Source organism: Seriola aureovittata, chromosome 13, assembly GCF_021018895.1.
Source record: "Seriola aureovittata isolate HTS-2021-v1 ecotype China chromosome 13, ASM2101889v1, whole genome shotgun sequence".
NCBI classification, from domain to species: Eukaryota; Metazoa; Chordata; class Actinopteri; order Carangiformes; family Carangidae; genus Seriola; species Seriola aureovittata.
The window spans coordinates 4,946,565-4,964,896 of record NC_079376.1 but is presented as its reverse complement, the minus strand read 5'-3'; the positions used below and the strand labels follow the sequence as shown (position 1 = coordinate 4,964,896).

Below are 18,332 nucleotides of genomic sequence, written 5' to 3'. Positions count from 1 at the left end.
TTGGTGAAATGCTTTTCTGGGCCCCCCACCCCCCCCCACCCCACTCCCCCTCTCAGGATATCCAGCCCGACTTCATCGGAGCCAGGCCGGAAATAATAAGAGACGGGGAACAGACAAGGAAGGGCGACATAGGAAGGGCCCTTTAGCTTGTTCTCAAGGAATAGAAGCACCGTGACCCAGCAGGCTTTGCTGCTGCTTCCAGAGCCGAGGACGACCTGGAAGAGACAGAGCTGGAAGGAAGGACTCGTCTTCACTCTTCATGTACCAGCACAGCAAGAGTTAATGGTTTCAATCCACCAAAAACAACCAGGTTTGACCATAAATACTACTGTTGATATTTTCGTTCATGACTAAGAGGATATTTTCCTCGTATATCAGTGATGTCCTCTGAAACCATGTCAGCTTTTCATGGCCCAGTTTTTAATGCAGTGTAATAAATTGCATTTTCTTGCTTATGAATTAAACTTTTTATTTTTTTGGAACAAGGGGAAAGTCTGATTTCTTCTTTCAAAAGTTAATAGTTTCAGTGAATCTTAACAAAGAGATGAACTGTTTCTAAACCACTGGGCTATTACCTGGATTAGATTTGCTGCAGGTGTGTCTCCGCTGCATCAACTGTGAAATTTAACACACATTCCTTTGTGTATCTTAAAAGCATTGTCATAACTGCTGAAGTTTGACACTGTAGAAAAAGAATAAGAATCCATTTTCATGCTGTCCTGATTTTCTGAGTCTCACTGCGAGTTAACACACTGCCACAGATTTCAGTCCCACACCCACCACCTGAAACACCCAGGCACTCACTCACTGCTGTTCATCTCCAGCAATTAGATATAAAAATATAGACCAATCATGAGCTCTCTCGGTACTGGAGGAGACATGCTAAGAGAGGCCGTTGTTACTAGGGAGAGCAGGAGGGAGAGGGCCGTATAAAAGCGGCTTATATAAACAACGAGGGCCTTCAGATCTGAGCAGCTGATCGAGTCAAGAGCAACATGATTGTCTGTGCTTTCAGAGAGAAGCCTCCACTTTTAAAACAAAGAGCGACCGGTTTGTCCACCCAGACAGTTTTGCAGTTTTCAGCCAACGAGCTGCATGTAACTGGAGTGTTTTTTGTTAGGGGACTGTGGCACTTTGACCTTTGACCTCTTTATAGCTTGTCACTTGTAACAGCGGTGATCTTTGAACTGAAGTCAAGGCTGCGCTCACACTGGTAGTTTAAATGTATCTGTTCATGTTTTTTCTCTCTTCCTCTGCCATCTGATGGGAGTTTTTTTCACATGGATATGACAAACAAAAATGTGACATCTAGCTCAAATCAAAATGTGTGAGTGTAACCATAATTAATGCTGCAACTGCGACTGGATATATCCATTTTCCAATACCAGTGTCAATACATGAATATATAAATATGTTTTTCTAGAAATCTTTGTTTTTTTCATTTAACAAAAGAGGTTAAAGTTGTAAAATATTTCATCTAAACTCCGACACGTTTCGGTTCAGACCAAAAATAAATCTTTAAAAAAAAAAACGCTACAGCTGCAACTGAATTGCAGAATTTTTTTTCATCAACATCCATGTGCTTCTCCCTTTAAGTCCGGATGAGACATGCACGCATAGTATATATATACAACTTAGAAGATTCAGACAAAGACTTTGACCTGCTAAGCTGCTAGCCCGTTAGCCAGATCTCAGGGAGGAGGAGGGGGTCAACACTGTTTTTGTGATCCCTCATTAGAGGTGGTGGCTTCAGTGTTAGCATGAGCTCTGAGCGGTTGAACCTTCACAAGTTGATTCATTTGAGGGATATTTCTAATCCACTCAATCATTTCATGACCCCTGAGGTTTTACCTTGTGTATACTTAAATGGATGGATGGAGGGAAGTCTGTAAAAGCACACCTGGAATGAGATACAGTGCCAGAGCATCAGTGTCAGTATAACAAGTGATTAAGTAATAAACTGGTTTTCAAGCTGTTCCTTTGTTTTCTTCCTCCAAGTGTTGAATCAAGAAACTGACTATGACCTCATGGAAATGACATGGCACAAGAAACTGCAATCAATCAACTTTCAAATGCCGTCCAAAACTTTTTCATGACTGACATCAACCTTGATCGTTATATCGCTTTACTTTTCCCATACTGTATGGATTTATATTGTTGGGCTGTAGTTACAGGACGTAAATCAGGAGGTGACACAGGCGTGGGCTGTAGTTTTCAGCAAACGCTACTCAAACAGGAGGAAACAGTGCATTTGTTTGGAACTATTTTCAGCGGCAGATTAATCCACATTTGGGGCTCTGGTGAGTATTTGGGGCAGCAGGATGGTGCTACTGAGGGTACTGAGTCAAAAATAAACTGTGTGAGTGTGTGTTCATGGTAATGAAGGAAGGATGGCTCAGAATAATAAGATACGTCGGGCTTTGATACACAGACAACACTTGTGAGCAGGATACATTCATGTCTTTTTTATGAGAGCAGTAAGATATCAACAGCCTTGTCCTTCAGCTCCTGGTGTCTAACAGGTAAATTCTCCAGTACAGATGCTGCTTTTCTATTGGGCCAGTATCAGTGTTTCTCAACCCACCAGTGAAGCTCTGAACCAACCGACACTCCAGCAGCACACAGAGTCAGTAACAGCTCCGTGCTCTGTTCTCTTGCCATTTCTGTTGTGTTTTTTAGCAGGCGGGGGTTTCCTGAGGTATAAACAACCTGCACAAAGCCTTTCTTTTTCCTGAGGCCTCTCCAACCTGCTGCCTAGATCTGTTCACACAAGGCTCCTGCAGCACATACTGTAACGCAGGGCAGGAAACTCACTTCAAGCCCCCTTAGCTGCTCTGAGGAAGAACCCACAGCTTGGACCACCTTGTATTTTAATATTATTTTGTTGTTTGGTGCGGGAGTCAGTCATTGCACAGTTTTGAGAAATATGCTTATGGTATTTCTTGCAGAGAGTCCAGAGGAGAAGCTCAACACCACTCTCATCAAAGATAATCAAGTTACAGTGATATAAATTAAGAAATCTAGTCGCCAATTATCTATTCGTGAATTATTCTGCAACACTTTTGATAAGTGATGAATCACTTTTGTAATTTTTAAGTGAATGTGACACAACGTTCAGGTTCCAGTTTGTCAAATGAAAATTTTTGTAGTTTTGTGGTTTTAACACATGGGTTTTGTGTGAGTGTTGGTTAAACAAAGCAAGACGCCCGTTTGGGCTTCAAGAAAGTAGAATTAGCCTGTATCACCATTTTTACGACCATATGGACAAAATCACCAGCAGATCAATCGATAACCAATCAATGTTGGGGTGCTGGGCCTTCCTCATCAATGACTTTAAGGATTACCTCTCAAAATTGTTGTCTATTAATTGTCCTTCAGTTGACTGAATTGATTATCTGACTCCGTGTCTCAGTGTTTCTGTGTGTGAAATATTTGGGGAAACAAAACAAGATAACTGAGGGAACCATTAAAAGAAGATGTGATACTAGCTGTGTTTCCATAAAGCAGAACTATCTGCCGTCCAACGTGACTTTACACACTTTATTTAACTGCAGGCTTCCTTTAGATTAAATGTGCATCTGTGTTGTGTAGAAAATACAGTACAGTGTAATCAGGACTTGTGTTGGCAGACAATCAGAGGACTCAGATTGGGCTCTCGGGCAAAACTAAACTTGACTTCGACAACCCTGGGTTCTTATTCCTGTGCAAACCTGGTCCAACACGGATGAAAACTCTCTCTCTCTCTCTAACTATGCTACAGGATCCCTAATGCTCGCTTCACCTGCATGTAAAACCCACAGCTGGATTCAACCCATTCACGCCTGCTCTCTGACGTGTATCAAAGGTAATTCCTGTCAATGCAGGAAATCCAAAAACTGAGCCAGAAAGTAGATACACTGAGTAAATAACAACACCAGTACCTCCTGAAATACAGTGACCACCTCTGATGGCGGTAGGACGCGCAGGATTTTTGCTTTATATTTTTAGCTTGTCCAGTCTGACTTATAGTTAAGCAAGCAGGTAAGGTTTCACTTTGACAGGACACTTGGCTGCTGACAGACTCACTGACAGATTCATGGATCAAACCTGTGATCACGCAATGAGAAAATGCCCGACCCAAAGTCTACAAGACGGGACACGGCGGCCGACTACTCAGCACCTTCTGCCTGTCTGACTTTCACAGCCCGACTCCCCCCCCACCCCCTTGAGGATTAATAAAACTTCCCTGCAACCATTACACTGCCAGGTCTACAGGTGGTCGAGCAAGCAAAGACTAAAGTGTCCCACCGCCGGCGTTGCGGTCCCGGCTGAGGCACGGCAGTCTGGATGCCAGCCTGTCACAGTGTTTCGGGATAATGAAGTGGCGTGCGGTAGCCAGACAGCTGCCGGGATGCTAATTAGGAGGGAGACATCAGAGGGGGAAAGGGGGGGGGGGCAAAAAAGAGAGCCGTGGCCCGCAATTAATGGCTTAACGAGGCAATGTGCTCACAGGCTTAATATAGAGGACTGAAAACAGCCTGAGTGACCCTGAAGAGGGCGAGAAAAAGGGGGTGATGATGGTGACGGAGCACAAATAAGCTACCTGTCAATCACAAGTCAGATCTCTGCATGGGAAAATCCAAGGCGCTGCTCGTAGCTTATTTTATTTTGGTGGCTGTTTATCTTTTCTCAAGTCATTATGAAAACAACATGTTGGCACAAGGGCGGAGAACATCACTCATCGCCGTTATCTTGGTCCCTTCAGATTCAGGTTGTCTTGATTCAACAAAGCTGCTGTGGTTGCGAAAGTGTCAGTATCTGTTAAACCAATTACTTTGTAAGATATCTGAAGGCTTAGGTGTTTACTGTCACTCTGAACAGCTCCACTCGAAGGCGAGGTGAAAATCCTGCCGTTACAGAGACGTGCAAGACTTGACGAAGAGCATGAAATGGTGATAATGTTCTGTGTTTCACTTCTGTGTGGGACAGATTTCCCCGTGGGGACAATAAAGTTTAAGCTGAAGGTGTTGAAACCTGACTGGCGCACACTGTTGGACAATCTTTCCATGATACTGACGCCTTTAGGGGTGTGGGTTCTAGTGATGCACGCGTCCGACTTTTTCACCTCCTAAACCGGTTCGGATACGTCGACTGAGGAGAACAGCAGTGCCATTTAGCGGCACATCACACATCAGCTCAGACATTAGCGCACTGCCACAGAGTTCCACAGATGTGTCCGAGCCCCATCGATCCTCAACAAATATATTCATGTGAAAAGGAAAGAAACTAGAGAAGTGTTATTGTTAGAAGCATGCATTTCTTCATTGGCACTGAAAAACAACTAAGCAGGTGCCGCCAGCAGGTAGGAAGACAGACACCACTAAAACGTTCCAGGCCCTGAATCAACTCGTCTGGAAAGTGAGCCGAAACCTAGAGAAGCAAATCCTGCGTTGTCTGAACACATAGATTACATCCTCCAATTAACCCTTCTTCCTCCCAGTGATGGTGGAGAACAAAGGCAAGCAGAGCTGAGATCAAGACAGTGTATAAACAGGATATAGCTGTATACCAAAGAAATCAGTGAGTAGGCAAAAAGCAGGTTGGAACCAAACTTATTGGCCTGATAATGAGATCTCAGACTCCTGTTCACGTGGTCCACATTAGTGACTTTGCAAAATAGAAAATGTTCTCATGAGGAGGGACTGAGAATAACTCCTTTCTACTTTGTGTGGTCAAACTTCACATTCAAGATCTTTAAGATTGCTGTTTCCTTGAGGATGATTTGCATGACATCATGACCTTTATTTTCCTTTAGCAGCACCAATGTAAGTCTCTAAAAATAGGTCAATCTGCAGCACTGTTCAATCTACCAGACACCTTCACTGCACAGCCTCTATTAGGGCTTTAGACTACCGATACAAACCAAACAATTTAGCACTGGCTAGCTAGCTTCTGTTAACAATATGACATCATTACGGACAATGATAAATCGGCTCGTTGCTGCAAAAATACACACATTAACAATGAGGCCAGATTATAATCAAAAGACCAACATATAATCAGATATGGACTGAAATGGACTCCTGAGAACAAAACAACCAATCTGGACTGAAAGCCGCAGTAACAAGCCGGACAAGCTCAAATGTGGGACAAACACACATTAGGAAGGAGCCACTCAAAGCGTTTCAGTGCAAGTAGAGGGGGGCAAACTGTGTGATCTGGGGCAGAGGAAGAAGGAAATGGTTCAAATATTTTATTTTTCTATGACGTTTGTGTTTAAAAACAGTACAGAGGGCCGAGTCTTACCATTGCTGTGTGTGCCGTTGTCCCTGTCCCACGCCTCCACCATCACAGTGTACGCTCGCTGAAAAAGAGAGAGGAGGAGGGCAGAGGTTATCTCAGTGCATACTAATACAGAAAAACAGCACATACACACACAGACACACACACAGAAGTGCACACACACTCCTGCTGAAACTAAGATATGCCCACTTTGAGACGTAGACGAGCATGATGTGGAGTTTACACAGAAACTCAGATATGACTCGGTGTCACTCATAAACAGGCACACGATTACAATGAACACACACACACACACACACACACACACACACACACACACACACACACACACACACACACACACACACACGCACGCACGCACGCACGCACGCACGCACGCACGCACATATTTGGCATAAAAGCTGAATAACTGTGGGAAAATGAGTCCTGTTCCCACACTGCTGTCACTGATTAGCTTCCTTCTACCTGAGGCTAGTTAACGTGCAGCCGCTGTTGTGTCAGAAAACAAAACATTCACCTGGAAACCACCAACACACGTTTTCATATTTCACAAGACAGACCTACTTTATTATGATAATCTCCTTTACTACACTAAAAATTAAATACAGTTTTTCTTTGTCATTTCTGAGTCAGGGAGGGACTCGTTCTCTCGGCCACCTTCCCTGTGACCCCGTATTGATTCCAGAGGACGAATATTCACCCTGCCGTTTCCTCGACTCCTCAGGGAGGTCAGCACCTCGGGAACCGACAAGGAATTGGAAAACTTGCTCAAGGGCACTTTCTGTGGTAACATATTGATTTCCAATGGGGGAAAAAAATCATTTTTCCCGCCTTCTCCACAGGGATCTGTGTGTGCCTCTTAAGGTCAAGTGGCAAAGGATACTCTTGGATCCAATACTGTTCAAGGTTTCTTGCAACATACTGTAAAATTAACTTTTAAGAAGAGTTACGTACTTGCTGTTAGCTACGGGTTCGCTTGTGCATGATGGATACTGAGCATTAAATTGATTACACTAGATGAACATTTGTCAGAATGTGAAGATATATTGAATATCAAGCTAAATCACAAGTTCTCAAGAAACAATTCAAGGTTGATCAGGGATGATTTGGCCTCATCTCTTGAATACACTTCTTAGCCCTGGAGTTATGTGAGCGATACAGATTAGGATGCAGTATTATGTGGATATTGTGTGTAAAAGCGCAGCATGCCTGCACACTATGCCCTACTTTTCCCAGCCGACAGACTCCGCCATCCCACAGCAACAAACTCAAACTCTGGATTGTTTCAGGTGCAGAGCTGTTTTTTTCCTTTTTTTTCACGGGCATCAGCAAACAAACCAAGATGGAGCTCGCTGTCTGTCAACTGCATGGGGCCGGACGAGCAGCTGTGAGTTCCCATGACCCAAGTCTGACTCAGAGTGACTGAGGGCTGCAGGGAAGATTACAGGGGAGGTTACATGGTGGTGCTGGGAGAGATTAGAGACACAGAGAGAGAAGACAGGAACATGAAACAAAAAGGTAGAGAGCTAAAACGCTTTAAAGCTAATTTTATGGTACTCTAATGTCTGGTGGTGGTGGTGGTGGTGGTGGTGGGGGGGACAGTTCACAGAGTGGAAAGACAAAACCTCCAGGAAAGATAAGAGACCGTGTTGTTACAAGTACATGGAAGTTGCTTGATGTGCAAAGAGCAGGTCTGGAGCTGTTTATTCAAATTAGGCAGCACTTATATCTTTACATTTGGCTTTGCTCGGACGAGAATATAACTGTGCTGAGACAGATGCATGAAAAAGCAGGACTCGGTCTCAAGGAAAGCAAATGGAACTGACATCATCGACAACTAATGGTTGTTTTCATGTTCAGTTAATTGTTAAATCAAGAAAATGTCCATCACCACCTCTAAGATTAGGTCTGGTCAACACTTCAAAACAGTGATATAAAACAGAGGAAAATTTAACCTTTTGAACTAGAAACTAAGAAATAGACTGATATAAAAAAGTCAGTGGTGGCGCCATTAATCTCGTCAGTGATTGCACCAGCACTGTTGTTTACTGGCACCATTATGCTTCTTTCCAAAATAAGTTGCATCATCAGAATAAGATTTTATCTCAGGATGAAAAAAGATGCTGCTCGAAAAAGATGCGCTTATGTTTTGCCCATTTTTATTTTGAAATATGGTGTTGGACCAATCTCAGGCACAGATAGTGAATTAACCATGAAATCAAATCATCGGTTGTGTGAGCCTGGCGGTGTCTACGTATCGCCATGCAGCATCCAGAGAGATACAGATGGTTTCAGCTGAGCAGCATTTTCACAATCCACAGTTTTTAGCATCCACTCCCTGTGAGGGAGTGTGAGGACGCGTTACACCATCACCAAGCAAGAGCCAATCATAGCAGAGCAGTTACATGACCAAAATAAGATAAGGTAGGGTCATAAGGGTGAATGTGGTTTGCACTGACAGTTATCAAACTTCAACAGCCTCTAGTATTTGATTTGACAGTCTAATGGGGAAGTTGTTCCACTGTTGTTCCATTTCAGGACTGCAGAGGGAGCTGTGTTAAAAAAATAATTAAAAAAAACAATTTCCAGCCAATTCAGATCAGCTGGTTATGATGTAGTCTGAGAAACAGCACTGCAAAGGAGGCGTGTTCATCAAATGGATAACTAAGTGTTTAGGATAAGTTTCCAACACTTTACATGCAGCTCCATCAGTCTATTTGTGGAGTTATTCAAAATCTAATACTATGATCGGTCAGGTATCTTATCAGTCCCACCCCCTGCTTTATTTGTTTCAAGTAGAAACATCACAGTGGATGGAAGTTCAAAATCTGCTTGTTCGAACAGCAAAATTTCACAATAAATGATCATCGAGAAGCTGGTGAAACACTGAGGATTACAAGGTTAATGCACTGTAAATATCACAAACAAATACCATGACAGCTCTTCTCTTAAAATGAACTTTAGAACTGCTCCAGAAGTGATAGAAAAATCAGCCTCCGGTCATGAGTCAGGAATGCAACGTTCGACTCAACCAATGAAAATATTTCTGAATCCGAAAAAAGGGACTGAAAACTAAAACAGTGTGGGGGTCATGAAATACGGTGACACAATATTTCACAATATGTGCATTGTTGAGCTGAAAAGTGTCTCACAGACTAATTAACTATTGTCTGAGCAGTGTGTGTGTGTGGTGTGTGTGTGTGTGTGTGTGTGTGTGTGTGTGTGGGAGGGGTTATGACTGTGAGGCTGAGGGAGTGGCTATCCCTAAGTTTGTTTGTCATATATTTTCTATTTGTATATTTATCATACACTGGCACATTTCCAACCGGAGACTAATAATCCAAAAACCTGCTGACAGGCTGAGCACACACGATGCCACCACCAGCCTCCTGATCACACGGAGGCTCCGCTCCATCACCAGCACATGACACACGGTGATTTATGAGCCCAGCGAGGAGCCATAACTCCGTAATGAGTGAAAAGAGATGGACATTATCATAATCAATCTTCCCCTTTTGTAATCAATTTTAAATGTCACCGCCACTGGCTCCAAGGGAGAGTGTGAGTGTGTGACACGTGTGTGTGTGTAAGTTTGAGTGTGTGTTAGTGTGCAGTATGTGTGTCCTTGAAGGACAGGAGGTTGAGGATCACGATGTCACGTCCCCGCCGTCTGCAGGGTGTGTGTGTGTGTGTGTGTGTGTGTGTGTGTGTGTGTGTGTGTGTGTGTGTGTAATGGGGTTGGAGGGGTGGGGACGTGTTGGGAGACACTCGACACCTCCCAACCAATTTACAGGAGTCAGAGGGATTTGAGTTTTCATTAGGCGAGGAGAAAGCAGCCCACTCCTCACCGCCTTCACCTGTTCAATGAATAAATTACTGCCTCGGCAGGAACAGCCGGCAGCAACACACAACTCTGCTGAGAATACACTGTACATGCTAATAAGATTTACTCCGTAGTACTCCTGCTACTCCAGGATGATCTCAAGTCACTTTCACTTCCATTCACAAAGGGCAAGATTTTAGACTTTAGGAGAAATCGATTGATTACGCCACTTTTCACTTTGGTGGTTAATGGCGTTGTTTCCCGCCACAGTGGGTGTGGTGTTCACGATCCATGATGCTCTGCGACCATCTCAACCTCGGGACACTTTGCACCGACTGATGCGGCAAATTAAACCACAATAAAAGTCAGGAGAATATGCTGATATACAAATCAAACATCCCCTATAGTACGACTGTAACTGTCTGTGAGTAAGTCTCTAAAGTCACTCAACCAGATTAACGTGGCTTCTTCTCTTGTCTCCCAACATTTTAAAGAAACCAGGAAATGCATTTTCACATCCCTTATTACCTAACCTGAATGATTAAACTTTTATCAGATTTTGAGTGAGTATATAAGACATAAAAATATCTGCCACATCAACACTTCAAATCCATGACTTTTACATGCTAAGGTGGAATCAGGGGGATTATTGCTTTAATTGAAAATTCACAGCAGCAGGGAATTTGTTAATGGTAAGAAGAAGAAAAAAGAAAAAGCCTGAGACCCAATTAACAACTTTTCTGGAGTTGTGATCAGAGGAAGAAAAAAAAAAAAGCAGCAGCAACACCTGTCACGTCACACCTGTTAGTCTATTGACATGAATAAAACATGTCGCTCCCGGCAGAGAGGAGCTGGGATGGTTAATTTAGCACGTTATTAACAGAACAAGCCCATCGCCCCTCCGCCTCTCCACCCGCCGCCGCCACCTCCACCACCTCCTCCTCCTCCTCTCTCTAAGGAGGCCTCGTTCAGACAGCAAATCTAATCAAAGCTAATCTAATCAGGTCTTTATACTGAGCTGCAGAATGGTGAAATGACCCAATTCACTTTTCCCACACCAAACGCGTGGAAATCTATTTCTGTCGCTCCAGGTTACGCCGACTCCTCCGGCGACCGAGAGGAATTCTGTGAATTAGTCTTTTATAGAAAGTCGATGGCGTGTACGTTCTTTAAGGGGAACAGAGGGAGAAAAATACCACCTTAAATCCATCAGTTAGCCCTCTGACTCATTCAGTGACATGCTGAATGACTTCTTTCAAACATAAATATGATTGTTTAAATTAAACACGATGTTTCTCCATTTTTTAAAAAAATGTCATGCAGGACGTATTTCTCTTGCGTATCGGACTTGCGTTCAAATTTCCTGTTTGTTCTTCATCAAATTAAGGCGCCAAACTTCTTCAAACAAATCCCAGCGATCTCAGTAAGTCATAAAATCTGAGAACAACATTGTGCTCAGATTTTATTACCTCCTCCAGCTGCCACTGGGAATCTGCCACTGTTACACTCACACAGCCACCGCACATATAAAACTGTGTATCACAACCACAAGTCAGGAGCAGAGATGTGCGTATCAATCAACTATAACTTGTAATCTTAGACTAGGAGGCGATGCGGAGGAGGAAGAGGTAGGTCTTTGGTTTATGAATGTCTTTCATTAATTTGATTCTGCTACAAGGTTTTCAGATTAAACAGTTAGGACAAACAGAACAGAGAAAAACAATAAAATAGAGGAAAACAGAAAAGACGGCATGATACTAGGAGCATGAGCAAAACCTAAATCCAAATCCATCCTTATTGGTACAATAAGGATGGATTTAGGTACAAGCACGAGTGAAATCCCCATATTCCCCCGTGAAAAGTGTCTGACAGGGCTCCTACAAACTGGTGTGCATGTGTAAAGCTCCCAATGTGTGTGTTACAAGTTCAAATGCTTGGCAGAAGCTACTGATTCGATAACATGCTGTAAACAGTGTGAAGTGGAAGCAAAGAACAGGGAGAGGGAGAGAGTGAAGAGAGAGAGGGAGAGCCAAATTCAGACCAGCCATGACCGTAAAAGTCCACAGTGAGTCACTGAGGAAATCCACAAGGTTTTCACATCCTGGTTGAGGCTGATTTAAAGTCGGAGCAACTGTGGAATTGAAATAGAAATGTGTAAGCTAAGTAAGTTACACGCTATTACGGAGGTACACTAGCATCACAGTTGAAAGGATGAGATGTAGCAACAAATAAACGGCGCTATATGCTTTATGTCCTACAGCGATGGATGAGCTTCACCCGGGACAGGATTGTTCCGGTTTAAAATACGTGCCCAAAACCTGCAGCGGAGGACCAGCAGAGGAAGCAAGAAGACCGGGCCAACTTCTAATGTGGATCATAGTGGTTCTAAAGACGTTATGTTCTGTTTCAATCGTCCTCCTCTGGCAACAACTGGATGCAGCCACAGATTCAGAGCTCTGCCTCGAACCAAAAAGCCGACACCTGAAGCAGGCGTGAATTCCAAATTCAGCATGTTGCACTCCAGAGAGCAGCACAAGAGCGGCCTTATGTAAACGCTCTCAAATCCACTCCTGACATTTCGCCCAAAGCAGCTGGCCCCCTCCTCCTCTATCTCCGCGTTTCTGTTTCCATCTCTCTCTTCAAGCTCGCCACCCCCCCCCCCCCCCCCCCTCCCTCCGCTCGTCTCGATAACTCAATATCTGGCCACAAAAGCTGAGGCATAAAGTCATTGTTCCTGATGAAAGGCGCGGTGACAAAGAGGTTAAGGCAGCCCTTGTTTCCACGGTGCTGCTGGGAAAGTGATATAGTCACGCCACCGCTGACCCACCTGAGCGCAGATGAGCGGCCCACCTGCAACAACCCAACAACACGCACAAATAAACGAGTTGGCTACATGCAACGTAACCTCTGGTTGTTGTTTTAGCCTAAACTCTTCAGTGGGAGGAGAAACTTCAAGTGGCGTGAGCGCAGTTTGGATACAGAAAGTGTAGAGTTGTCATTCATTACTTTATTTAAGTGTTAACACAAACACACAGGGTCAGAGAAAACGACCGATCCAATGACTGGAGTAAACTTACACTCACAGCGTGTTTAGAAACACTTCAACGGGAAAAAATAAAGCTCATTGCTATAGTTCAGTTAATGCACAAAAAGTGTATTTACTGTTGAAAAAGACAACATCAACTCAAGGTCCACTTCCTTGCTTGGTGTGGAGCTTTTGACCATAACAAATGGTTTTCACCAGCACAAATCTACAGTTCAATGACAACTGAGCAAACAGCATCAGCTGATAAAGAGCTCCAGACCAAGTGGAGTAAGTGGACCTTGAGTTGAGACAGTTTTGTCAACTACTGTTTCCAACTGAAGCTGATTGTGGGACAGAGACTCCATCAAGCTTCTTCAAGTCAAAAGATGATTGTGGTTGGGCGCTCAGGTAGCTCACCTGGTAGAGTTTGTACCAAGTGCTGAGTCCTCTGAGTCCTTATCGCGGCGGCCTGGGTTCGAATCCATGTCATTCCCTCTTTCTCTACTGTCACTATAGAAATAATCTTTAAAAAGAAAATAGGATGGTCCTGGTTCATTAAAACAAGGATCCTAGAGTCATAGTTTTAGGCTCTTTTTGAAGGTTTCTTTCGGGTGGGGCGGGTGAGGTTCATGGCGGGACAAAGGTGTTGTGGTTCATGGCCGACATCTTGCACCCCCAGGTGATCATTTCACTGCACTCAAGGTAATCCATGAGATGTCTGGACCTAAATCACTTTAACTGCAGTTTGAACTGGAAGTGAGTGCACCTGAAATATCGCCAACATTTACTGTTTGGATAATAGTTTTACTGTTCGCCTTCATTTTCTCTTCCAAATAAGTTTGTCTAACTTTAAGGTTTGTGAGAGTGTTTCAGGGCTTTCTACATGAAGTGGGAGGTTGGGTAACTGAAGTTAGTGACAGAAATTCTGAGCCCAGATGTGTTGAGAAACCCCGCTGAACCTTCACCCAATCCCTCTGGAGAGGACGGTTACATCAGGCTGCATGGCATCCACGTTGCAGCAACGTACGCAAGAAGAAGAAGAAGAAGAAGAAGGAGAAGAAGAAGAAGGAGAAGAAGAAGAAGGAGAAGAAGAAGAAGCATTGTAGTTGTACTTGTTAGAGAGAATCTCCATCACATTTGCCCTGTTTGACTTCTTCAGCATACTTTTGTTGGAGCCAAATGATGAGTCAGAGTGTGTGTTCATGCCGAGCGTGTTTGCAGCAGTTTACTTGAACCTTTAGTTTGGTTTATTTGTCCGCTAAAAGAATGACAGTCATGTTAAGAAGTCCTTGATATCCAGCTACTACTTGATGTGGTCTTTACTGGGATAAACACCAGAGAAGAAAAAAAGCACACTGCTAAAAGATCCCAACGGGCCGCCAGTAGGCTGAGCATTAAGACTTAATAAGATTTCTTGAAACAAGTATAAAAATTAGGCCATGGCTAACAAACCCTCCAACTTTGTGCATCATGGGAGAGACAAACTCCATGTACTGCAACTTTGGTTCATAAGCTGCATCACAGTGGGAGCCCGAATGAGCCAAATACAAAAATACAACACAATGATCTTTCCCCACTCTGCTTCAGACCAAAGAAAGCAAACTGTAGGTGTGATCGCACCCTCAAAGCTAGCAAAACAAGCTAACAAAACTGGACCACGGGAGCCAAAAGATTTCTAACGCACCAAATATGTAGCTACAGGGTTTTCTCCTGGTAGGTACTCTGAGAGAGAAAGGGAAACAAGGACAAGATAAACAAGAGATGGATGAGATATTAGGAGATAAACAAATATAGGAACAATGAAGGGTTTGGTCATCTACAACCTCCACCTCTCTTTTTTTTTTCTCCCTTGTCTCTATCGGTCTCTCGGTGAGGTCCAGCTGATCTCCATTAAGGCCGGTGAACGACTACTGGAAGTCAGGTGGGAGATTAAGCTGCTCCGTGTGTCTCATGTGTGTAATAACATGCTTTAATTACCACTGCTCACCTCAGTGCTCAAGACGCATGCATTTCATTAGCTCTGCCTCTCCTTAACACACACACACACACACACACACATTAAACACATTAAAGACACAAGCCCACTGTGTTGAAACGCTGTACATAGATATATATGTGAACACTAAATGCACATAGCAGCACTTCAGAGTGACTCATTCTCCTGGTCACAGATCAATGGCAGTCATCAGGAGCAAGTTGGGATTCGGTGTCTTGCTCAAGGACGTGTGGACAAGACGAGCCAGGAATCGAACCACCAACCCTGTGATTAAAGGATACCACCTCCTGAACCACAGTCGTCCCTGTCATTAACCAGGCATATAATAGCAAGATAATGATAGAGCTGCAACTGACAATTATTTTCATTATCAATTAATTTTCCTGATCGTTTCATCCATAAAATGCATGAAAATATGAGAAATTAAACTTGAACATTTTCAGCATTTTAGCTTAAAAAATGAAAACTGATTAAAATAGCTGCCCAATAATAAGACTGTTAATAATAATATCACATTTGTTTAGTGTGACTTTGCATTGACTTACATTTATTCTCTGGATATTTAACTCAACCTAAACCACAAACACAGTCTTTAGGTAAACATGTGGTTTACCTTCATGTGGACCTGCCTTTTGTCCCCACCTGGGAGGTGAGTCAGCTTTATGTGACTGTGTGAACAGATTTATGTCCCCACAGTGTGCACAAGTACAAAATAAAAAAAAGTAATCGTACAGAAACATCAGTCACACATAAAACCAAAGCCAACAGCAGCATCGACAATCGATCAGCCAGTCAGACGGAGCAGCTAATCACGCATTTACACGCCTCTGACCAGAACCGGGTCAGCTGACATGGAACCAGCGGCAGCGTGGGAAAGATGAGCAGACTCGTCCCGATCACAGTTAACTGAGCGGAGAGCTTTCAACTGCCTCAGCTGGACAGCACACACCACGTAACAGAGCCCTGCTGTGGTCATCCTGCAGGCTTTCAGGCTTATTAAAGACACACAGAGCAAGGGGGGGGGGGGGGGGGGGGGTGAATTGTTGTTGAATTGGTGTTGTTATTTTCCCAAGGACAGCATGTCTCAGATTATCCCATCTGCTTCATGAGACAAATTATTGTGGGTTCGACGTCCCAAGGTCAAGAAATGCAGGAAGTAAAGCAAAACTGCAACTTACCACCTTTCTGGTCAATAAAATGAAAGAGTTTTACACAAAAAAGTTATGTAACACTGATAAATAACCAATTACCGCCTTTACGTGTTTGTGACGTGAGACAACGTCACAAACACGACCTGACGCTTCATCATCTTTGCTGTAGCAGAAAAATATAGATTTCAGCTTTAAGTTAAACAACTCTCCGGCATCAGCTTGTGCCTCTTGTGTCGTTACATAATCATTACACTTGAGTCACATAGTTAATCTGATTTTTCTCCAGAATCATCAAAGACTTTTCTCACCATCTGGATAAAGAAAATGTTCAGTCTGCTGAAAATAAAAGAGAGTTTTAACCCGGTTGCGACTCAACCTGCAAATGCTCATTGTGTGTAATGTAATAAAAGCATAAATATCAACCAATGGAAAATAACAGTAATATAGATGAATGTATCTACATGTAAAAGTTTAAATTTTGTGATGTTCTGGTCAATTAGAGTGAGGAGGACTTCTTACCAGCATCTTAGAAACAGTACGAAACAGTCAGAGGAAACAGATCCAGATTTTTTAATCCAGATTGGCGAAAGAATAATCTGGAAATATTTCTCAATACATGCACAAAGTAGGACTAAGATATCATTCATAATAACATATATGGCAACAGACACTGTGATAAATTGAATCAATTATGCAATGTATTCACTGAGTTGTTACAAGATAAACAAAAAATGGGAGCTGATGATGGTTGGCCGCACCAGCTCTCTGGAGTCTGAACTGTCCTGGAAACTCTGACGTCAACACTTACACTATAAGTTTATGTGACTGTCGACCTTGTTGCAGATCCAGTGATCATATCTTCAAGAACGCGAACGAGCCAGCTGTCTGCTGATGTCAGGCTCATGTCACGCAGCGCCAGCAGCAGGCGCAGATACATTAGTGAGCAGACTTTATTAAACTGGATATCCTTTGTTTTACTCAGCCGCAGCATCTGGTACTGACAGTCCATAACAATGACAGCCTTGCAAGTTGTGCATATCTTTTTATTTTTGTTGCACAACTGCTCTGCACATGTAGGCTAACAAAATGTGGCTTTCTACACGTTGCAGCCATCGTCCCTGGACTCCAAATCTGCCACATGACTTCTCTCACTCAGCCTCTAATCTCCATCTGCGTGGACATCACTCCCTCCTCCTCCTCCTCCCTCTCCTCTTTTACCCAAAACTAATCAACCATAAAAGCATCACCAAACTGAGAGGAGCTCCTGATGGAAGAGCAGGCGAGCGCGCCAAAGACGCACTCGGCAAATGAGCCAAACGAGCCGACGGCCGGCAGTGACGCCATCGAGAGAAACAACCGAAGACGACGACGACGACTGGCAGCGTTGCACTTTGTGATTGCTCACTGATACTCCTCTGAGAGAGGTGATCTTACACTCGGCGTGCTGTAATCATAGCCTGTTTTCCTAATGCTATTTGACTAAAACATTTATTCTAGGAGCAGGGGGTCGAGGAGGTCTCTAAACAACAGCTGTTCCACCTCTGTCCTCTCAGTTCTGCCAGGCTGAGGAGGAAATTCTGGCAAGAGTGGAGACCGACGAAACAAAAAAAAAAAAAAAAAAAAACCGAGCTATGAAACTGAAGGAGTACGCACCCCTTGATCCTTGATTTACTCACAGAGGGGTGAGGGGAGGACAGCAGCTCTAAAAATACCCCATAAGGAGAGAAGGAGAGGGAGATGAGGAGGCAGGAGAGGGTTTGGGTGAGGGGGGGGGGGGGGGGGGGGGGCAACAGAGAAGAAGTGAATGCTTGTTTTTGCTCCAGTCACTGGAGTAAAAAAAAAAGAAAAAAAAGCGGCATCTAAAGTGTCGGCATCCTAAAAATACACCTCCCTCGTGACAGAAAACTCACAAGGAAGCTGAGTTTTTTTGTTTTTTTGTTTTTTTAAATGAGGACTTCTTCGTCTCCATCTTCCCTCCTTCCTTCGCTCCATCGGTCAATCCCTCTCCTTCCTCCCCCTCCTCGTTCCCTTTCATGAAAAAGATGTCACTGAAGA

At 43.6% G+C, this 18,332-nt stretch overlaps 1 protein-coding gene across 2 annotated transcripts in view; it reads right to left on the bottom strand.

Moving 5' to 3' along the window:
* The window catches only part of LOC130180655 (protein jagged-2-like), a 53,156-nt gene that overhangs the window by 28,853 nt on the left and 5,971 nt on the right, over positions 1 to 18,332 (bottom strand). For both annotated transcript variants that reach the window (XM_056394305.1, XM_056394306.1), the window contains exon 3: positions 6,286 to 6,343. In XM_056394305.1, the coding sequence (XP_056250280.1) occupies positions 6,286 to 6,343 (58 nt within the window). The remainder of the gene's footprint in view (positions 1 to 6,285; positions 6,344 to 18,332) is intronic.